The following is an 8877-nucleotide window of genomic DNA, read 5'->3' as shown; positions in this document are numbered from 1 at the left end:
TAACACAATAAGTAGTAGTGCTAAATTAATTGATGGCTCCGGAAGAGCCATTGTATTTCTCTCCGAAGGAACTAAAATTATCATAAATAATGCACTACTCTTGATAAAGTCTCGAAGAAATTTGCTAAGTTTTAAAAATATCTGCCGAAATGATATCATATCGAGATGATGAATAAGATAAATGGTGAATACTTATTGATTACAAATACCATTTCTGAGAAGAAATGCATATTAGAAAAGCTGCCTTCTCTATCTTCTGGTTTATATTATACAAAAATAAGTGCAACTGGAATATTTCACCTTGAAGACCAGAAGTCTACTAATTCTAATGATTTTAAGATTTTGCATGATTGCCTTGGACATCCTGGTTCTATAATGATGAGGCGAATAATTACAAATTCACATGGCCATTTATTAAAAAAAATCAAAAAATACTAAATTCTAATGAATTCTTATGTGTTGCTTGCTCCCAAAGAAAGTTAATTGTTAGACCATCACCAACGAAAGTGGTGTAGATATTAAAAAAAATTCAAAAGCCGAAAAAAGTGGTCAAGGAAACGAGTCCCTTTTCAATCAGAAACGAGGTTCGTTATTCAGAAAAGATCAACCTCAAGAATGAGGGTCACCATGCAGTGGACCTCAACACTGAAAGGTAAGGTTTATTATTGAATGAAACGGATCTACGGAGGTCGAAGCTCGTCATTGGAAACAAGGTTCAAAGCTTGTCATTGGATACGAGGTTCGCAGTTCATCATCAGAAGTGAAGTTCGTCAATAAAAAATAAAGCTTGTCATCAGACTTAAAGCTCGTCAGTGAAGACGAAGCTCATTATTAAAGAAGCGAGGCTCGATATCAAGGACGAGGTTCACCAACGCAGTGAAGTTCGTCACCCGCATTAAATCAGGCTGTAACGATCATGAAGACCAGTCAGACACGTGGGCTAAATTCCAGGAGTCGGTTACGCCACGACTCCATAAGTTTAGCACATCAGTTACGCCCATGATCTATGATTCTAGCACGTCGGTTACGTGCTCAAACTCCTATAAATAGCCATTGATGGCTACAGAGAAAGGGGTTGGCAAATTAAGACTTTTAATCATCATAAATCAGAGCTTTTACGTGTAAGTCCGGAGATCGAACCTCGAATCCAGTCGACTAACAAAGTTCAGAAGTTCTTGTGATCTTGTTCTGATCGTCAACGGGCGGCAAGCTCGACTCAAGCATCGGGGGAAGCATCCTTTCGCCACCTAGAACCCACCTTAAACAAAAGAGAAGCTGAATTAATCTTCTCTTTCTCTGTAATCGAGAGTGTGAGTGATTGTAAGAGTTTCATACCAAGCGATCGAACCTATTTCTTAAAACAAGAATCAATCAATCCAGATAAATTTTTCGACCCTACAGACGATGGCGACCACAATGGGACCAGCTATTCTCTTCGACGAGATGGTGGTGGTGTAATCAGACAAGATTGCAGTGGGAACGGACGTCGAGACGTTGGTTATCGAATTTGACCAGTCCAAATACGAGGAGTACCTCTCCTCTGATAAGTCTAGTCCCACGAAAGCACGAAAGTGTCGTCGAGTCTCGTATGAGACTTCAGCCCAAGTGGCTTCTGATGATGCAACTCGAGTTAGTCTCAAGGAATAGTCCAAGCCCCTCAAAGAGGAGGCTCCAGAAACTAGCCGTCAGGCTAAGAAATGGGTTGTTAAACAACTTAGCCTAACTTTGGCTTCTACCGGCCAAATTCTGGCTTTGGATGACGAACCTCGCTCAGTTCTGGCTGAAGCAAAGGTTTCCGTTATTTCACTGTCAAGACGCGCTCGACAACGTCAGCGTCAGAATCAAGCTCGTCGCAGGGCTCGAGCTTTGGTCTCTCTAGACGGTTTCCACTATCGACCGAAGGTTAATCAACCTAAGGTCAACACTTCTAACGAGGGTCGTGTGAATGAGGAACGTCCGAAAGACGGACCTCATCCTCGTACTTAAGTAGACTCAGAACACGAACCTCATCCTCAAAAACAGGTTCCACAAAATCAACAAGCGGTTCATACCGAGGTTCATCATGAAAACAAACCTCGAGTTAAGAACCGACTGAGAAGACGAACTCACCAAACTCGTCCTATCAACAAACCTTGTCGTGCAAATGATGGAGTTTGTCAACTTACCCAAGGTCGTCAACCTCTATCATTTAGAGGGTCTCGCTCGGGTAAAGCCATGATGACAAAATTGACTGGGGGTTGTCCAGATGGTGACCTTCGGGATTATCTCACGCGTAAATGAAATGTGAATCAGATGTAATCACATTGTTGCTGTGAGAAGCTCATATCAGCGGTACTTGCCCAATGTCCATGTGGGGAGTCAACGCATAAATCTTCAGTCTTTGAACGATTGACTGAATTTCCAACAGTCGCATCATCAAGGAGAAGACGCTTTCGTCCTAAAAGACAAGCGCCCAAGGATCGTCGAATTGAAGTGACGATCAACATGGCCAGCAAAGGTAAAAGCAAAATCTCAGCTGATGATTCGGAGTCTTCCGATTTTGAAAGATCTCTTGGATTACGAGAGGCACTTATTGAAGGTCAAGGTGTTTATCAACATACACGTTCTTGTACTGGAGCGATGATCCCATTAGACTATCGCAAACTAGCGGGCTTACCCAGTGGTGCTGAACCTAAAAATTCAGCCATTGCAACTTCTCAGCTCTCCAATACTGACCAAAGTGAGCAAGCGAGTGCTCATATGACAAGAAAAGAGGAAGAACTCTCACGTCAGATGGAAGAGCAACAATCTACCATTTTAAAGCAGCAGGAGTCCATCAGACGCTTGGAAGCAATAGTGGAAAGACTCACTGAGGAAAAGAAGAAGAAAAAGAAGACTATTCCCAAGCTTCAGGGTCTAGGCGTAGAAGACCTTCACCTATTGATGAAGATCACTACGATGAAGACGATGAAGAAAAGGTCATGAAAGTTCACTCTGAATCGTTTGAAGCTGAATCTAATCCTCGTACAAATGAACGAGATCAGAAATGGGAGGATTTTCAGAAGCAACTTGACGCACTGAAGCTTCAAGGGAATTTCAAAGAGTTGGGGGTGTCAAGACCTTATCCAAGTGAATGGGATGTGATACCGTATCCTCCAAAATTCAAGCCACTCAACTTGGTGCAATTCGATGGCAAGGGTTCTCCAAGTCAACATATCTATTATTTCCAAGCACAGACTGGACACATAGTAGGAAATGATCCCATCATGACTCGATTAGTCATTAGTACCCTTAAGGGGGTGGCTTTTGAATGGTTTTGTAGACTCGAACCTGGGTCAATCCAGAGTTGGAGAGATTTAGAGAGGCTTTTCTTAGCCCGATTCTTTGACGATGACACTGAAGTGTCTATGGCAACATTGCTGTCGAAGAAGCAGAAGAAAACGGAGTCGGTCAGTGACTTCGTCAAGAGGTTCAGGAATCGATCGTTGCATTCACGCGACCAAGTTTCGGAGGCTAATCTCATGGAAATGTGTCGTAACAATCTTTCCATCAATATCTTATCTAAGATGGGTGCTGTTGAAGCCCGTTCATGGAAGGATTTGGTTTGGCAGGGAGAGCAAGTAGAAAACATGCTCAAGAGGATAAGTGCTGAAGAACTCCAAGAACCACGGACTAAAAAGGGAGGTGGTAAAGGCAACTATAATTCCCAGAAATAATCAAAAGGGAAAGACACTTTAGCTGTTGAGATAGCTCCATCCCCGAAATCCTCTACTAAACAGAAAGGGAATACATCTGACAATCGTTTTCAGAAGAAGTACGATTTCAAGGATGAACATGTGGTCTCTATTCTTACATCTTTAATCAAGATGAATAAGATCAAACTACCAGAAGTAAAGCGGAACGCAGAAGTATCAAGGACTGACGATCCTAACTTTTGCATGTACCACAGGATGATACATCATCCGACTAAAGCTTGTTACATCTTGAAGGACAAAATTCAAGCTTTTTTAGATGCAGGAGTGATGATCCTTCAAGCTGAGCAAAAGAAGGTGTCTACAAATATGGTGTCACTTCAATTTGGGGATTTCACTGAAATACAAATACAAGATGGCGTACAACCAATTCCTTAAGCGGAGGCGAGTGTGGTGAACTTCGACCCGCATCAGAAGAAAGAAAAGGGGATGGTCCCTTACACTACTTCTAAAGGTGAAGTGATGTGGGTTCATCCTGACTTGTTAATAGACGAGCAGTGGACATCAGCAAATTCGAAGAAGCCTAGAGCCATGCGAAGATCTTGCAACACCGTTTCAGCTTTTTCAGATGAGGGGGTTGAAACTACGTCACTTAGCAGTTCTGAGGATGAACAACCAGCTTTCACTGCATAGCCTGCACAGGTATCAGGGACTCATGGAGGAAAAGAGTATTTGAAGAAATATTCTGAAATAGCAGCTACACCCAGACCGTGGAAAGAAATAGCGGAGCAACCTCAATCTAAAGAACTTCGTTACAACAAAGCACTCAGAAAAGACGCACCGGAGAGTTCGAAAGATCCTTTTCGGTTTGATGTGTTGGCTCAGCTAGCCAACATCCCAGCAAGGATTACCCTGTTTGAACTCTTACGTTTATCCCGATCAACGAGAGAAGCTCTCCGTGAAGCATTGGCAGATAATGAGGCTTTCCTTACTCATTTTCCACCAAATCCAGCCGGAACAACGTTGGAAGAACCTTGTCCTCAATGTTGTCAAGTTTTTCGAAGAAGAATGCCATGCATCACCTTTTCTCAAGAAGACATGCATGTGAGGAACTCGAAACATGATAGACCATTGTACTTCACAGGGTACATCGGCTCTATTCGGGTGGACAGAATTCAGGTTGATCCTGGTTCTGCTTTGAGCATCATCCCGTTGCGGCTTATTCATCACCTTGGAATACCTCGACATTGTTTATCAACGACGAGAACCACCATATATGGTTTTAATGCCTCTAATACTCGTCCCCTTGGAAAGATCAAACTTAAATGTCAGATGGGTGACTTGAGGACGGATGTTACCTGCTATGTCATTGACGCAGAGACATCTTACAACTTGTTACTGGGTCGACCATGGATCCATAACAATTTGATTGTTCTATCCACTCTACACCAATACATGAAATATGTAAATGAGAGTGGTGAAGTGAAAACAGTGGTCGCAGAGAAGCAACCATTCAAGGGGGTGGAGAATTATTTTACTGATTCTATCCATTACCTTGATGATGAGCCCTTTGAAGTACCACTGATCGAAGAACCAGATAGCGGTAATGAAGCCGATATCGAGTCTGAACACGAATAGGGTTTTGTTTTTAATGATATAGAACCCATCGTAATCAGCCTTGAAAAAATCTGGATGTAAATGATCCTGTCTATGAGGACAATAAGGTTATCTTTAATAATAATGATTTAGCTTATTTCTCGCGTGTGGAATTGGATATTAACATGCCAGGTACAAACATTAATGAGATGGCGGATCCGTTATCCAAGTTAAATGCTGAATCAAACTTATACATGCCGATTCAATCATCTTTTGTAACGAATCGACGACAAACTGAGTCTTCACAAGCAGTCTTCATAGTACCGGCTAAGGTTAATGGTCAAAAAGATATCATCTTTAGAAAAAGTGATGGTCCGATGCAAACTGTTTTGGAGGAATCTGAGAAAGAGGAAAGAGATCCGCAATTCTCATACTTTGATCAGATAACCCAAAGACTTATGAAGAATATGGGTTATGATTTCATTCATAAACATGGTTTAAATTTTAGCAGAGGGATCCGGACATCAATACGATCCGCATATGTCCCAGAAGGAAAGCCAGAAGATTATTATCATAAAACTCGTAGTGGATTGGGATATGAATCTCCGCCGTTTATGCTGCGTTTCAGGACTAAAAGAGAGTCAGATGATGATTCTTGTACCTCGTCTTCCGAATCCAATTGCTGGGAGTCTGATACCAGTACAGGAGCTGTATTCAAAGTACTCATGGCTAACATGACCTCAACATCTTTGATAGAGAATCAGGAAGATGATCAATTATTTTTGTTTGATGATCCATTGAGTCGACAGCTCGGTATACAGTGGGAACACCGTTTTGAACAACGCGAACCCCCTACTGACGACAAGGTGATTCAAGTGAACATGGGAGATGAGATCAATCCAAAACCCATATTCATAAGTGATAGTTTATCGCCAGAGGAGAAAGAGGACCTAATTACCCTAATTCGAGAATATATTGATGTCTTCGCTTAGAATTACAAGGATATGTCTGGGCTTGATCCCCAAGTAGCTATGCATCGATTAAATATCAAGCCAAATGTCAAGCCTGTTAAACAACAGCAAAGGCGATTTTGCCCCAAATCATGGAAGCAATTAAAGCTGAAGTTAAAAAGCTCATCAAATCAGGATTTATCCGTGAAGAGTAACATCCTGATTGGATGGCCAACATTGTCCCTATTCTAAAAAAGAACGGGAAGATTCGAGTGTGCATCGACTTCCGTGACTTGAATTCGGCTTGTCCTAAAGATGATTTTCCTTTACCTATCACGGACGTTATTATTGACAACACGTGTGGGTTTGAGAGGATGTCCTTTATGGATGGATTCTCATGATATAACCAAATCAAAATGTATCCTGATGACGAAAAGCATACATCCTTTCGAACGCCTTCGGGGATATACTGTTATACAGTAATACCCTTTGGGTTAAAAAACGCGGGCGCTACCTATCAACGCGCTATGACCTCTATTTTCCAAAAGAATCTACAAAAAACGGTAGAATGTTACGTTGATGATTTGGTAGTCAAAAGTCGTGACAAGGGAAACCATTTACATAACTTGAAAACAATGTTTGATCTTATGCGGACGCACCATTTTAAGATGAATCCAACTAAATCATTCTTAGGAATGGCTAGTGGTAAATTTCTCAGGTTTGTGGTCACGGCTAATGGAATTCGTCTGGACCCAGATAAAGTCAAGGCCATCCAAGAGCTACCACCTCCTAGGAATCTTAAGGAGCTTCGAGGTTTACAAGGACGATTGGCATATATTCGCAGGTTCATCTCTAACCTGTCCAGGAAATACCAACCCTTCTCAAAATTAATGAAGAAATGAGTATCCTTTATGTGGGACGAGGCTTGCCAGAAAGTGTTTGAGGAGATTAAGCAATATCTCTCCAATCCGCCGATATTGGTCGCACCAAAGTTAGGTAAACCTTTCTTGATATACATTCGGGCTATAGATCATGCATTAGCAGGACTCTTGGCACAAGATGATGAAAATGGTCATGAACAAGCCATTTACTATCTGAGTAGGACACTATCGGGTGCTGAACCCCGTTATCCTCTCATTGAAAAGGAATGTTTGGCATTAGTTTTCACAGTTTAGAAAATGCGACATTACTTGGTTGGGCAAACCATACATGTCCTTTCTCAGGTCAATCCTATTCGAGTATTCATGACACAGCCCAGTGCATTGAACTGGTGACTCGCCAGGTGGGCTTTGTTGCTTTCCTAATATGACATCCACTTCAAACCTTAAAAAGCGGTGAAAGGTCAGGCTATTTGTGACCTTATGGCTAATCATCCACTAAAAGAAAAGGCCGAGTTATACCAGGACATACCTGATGAGACATATGAAGCAAACGTCGTCTCTAGAGAACAAGTATGGCAATTGTACTTCGATGGTGCAGCAAGGACAAGTTCTACTGGTCGAGTTATAGCTGGAGTGGGGGTTATCTTTATCTCTCCCCAAAACCACATACTCCCACGCGCCGTTTCTTTATCAAAACCATGTTCTAACTATGTGGCAGAATATAATGCTCTATTAGTTGGTTTAGATATAGCCAAACAGTTGGGGGTGAAACACTTAGAAGCATATGGTGATTCTCAACTCATTGTTAATCAAATGAAAGGCGAGTATGAGGTTGGGAACGAAGATCTCATTCCTTACCATACCGCAGCAATCGCATTGGCCGATTCCTTCGAGGGCTTCTACATTGACCATATACCCCGTCTCAAGAATACTTATGTTGATGCATTGGCGTCACTTGCGGCTACTTTAGCTCTACCTGAAGGAACTACCCAGCAAGTCACAGTGACAAGAAGACGACTATTCAAATTAAAGTATGCACTGCAGATCAATGCAGTTGAAGTGAAACCTTCAACACTCGAACCTAAAGATTGGCGATTCCCGATCATTGATTATGTTTTATACAGCTTATTGCCGGAAGACATCAAAGAAAGAGAATCTATTCGTAGACGAGCACCCAGATTCTACTATGATTCTCAATCTCAGACTTTGTATCGGAAATCGTACGATGGACTTTTGCTTCGCTGTTTATCAAATAGGGAAGCAAAAGAAGCCCTTAAAGAGGCTCATGGTGGTATTTGTGGAGCTCATCAACCCGGTCCCAAGTTGTGGGACCGATTGCGCAGATTGGATTATTATTAGCCTAGCATGGTACAAGATGTTGTCGCCTATGCCAAATGATGCCACTCCTGTCAAATACATGCTAATTACATGCATCGACCACCTGAATATCTTCATCCTTCAACCACTTCTTGGCCCTTCGAAACATGGGGAATGGACATTGTTGGCCCAGTGACACCACCTTCTTCCAAAGGACATCGCTTCATTTTGGCGATAACAGATTACTTTTCTAAATGGGCATAAGCAATCCCGTTGAGAGAGGTCAAAACAAGTGATGTTGTGAAATTTTTAAAACATTACATTGTATATAGGTATGGTGTTCCGAGACGTATCATTCATGATAATGGGCCCCAGTTCGTTAGTCAAGCCTTCACCCGATTTTGTGACAAATTCAGAATCAAGAATTCGGCTTCAACGGCTTATAACCCTGCTGCTAATGGG

The 8877-nt window shown here is 41.9% G+C and overlaps 1 protein-coding gene across 1 annotated transcript; it reads left to right on the top strand.

Annotated features, from left to right (window-relative positions):
• On the top strand, positions 7579 to 8457 carry LOC109842106. Its single transcript, XM_020411018.1, has one exon. The coding sequence runs from the start codon at positions 7579 to 7581 to the stop codon at positions 8455 to 8457; it is 879 nt and encodes a 292-aa protein (XP_020266607.1).

Source organism: Asparagus officinalis, chromosome 5, assembly GCF_001876935.1.
Source record: "Asparagus officinalis chromosome 5, Aspof.V1, whole genome shotgun sequence".
NCBI classification, from domain to species: domain Eukaryota; kingdom Viridiplantae; phylum Streptophyta; class Magnoliopsida; order Asparagales; family Asparagaceae; genus Asparagus; species Asparagus officinalis.
This window is presented reverse-complemented; position numbering and strand designations above follow the sequence as displayed.

What these genes read in the sequence shown, in the direction of transcription:
- LOC109842106 (XM_020411018.1), top strand. Translation starts at nt 7,579, where the DNA reads ATGGCTAATCATCCACTAAAAGAAAAGGCCGAGTTATACCAGGACATA.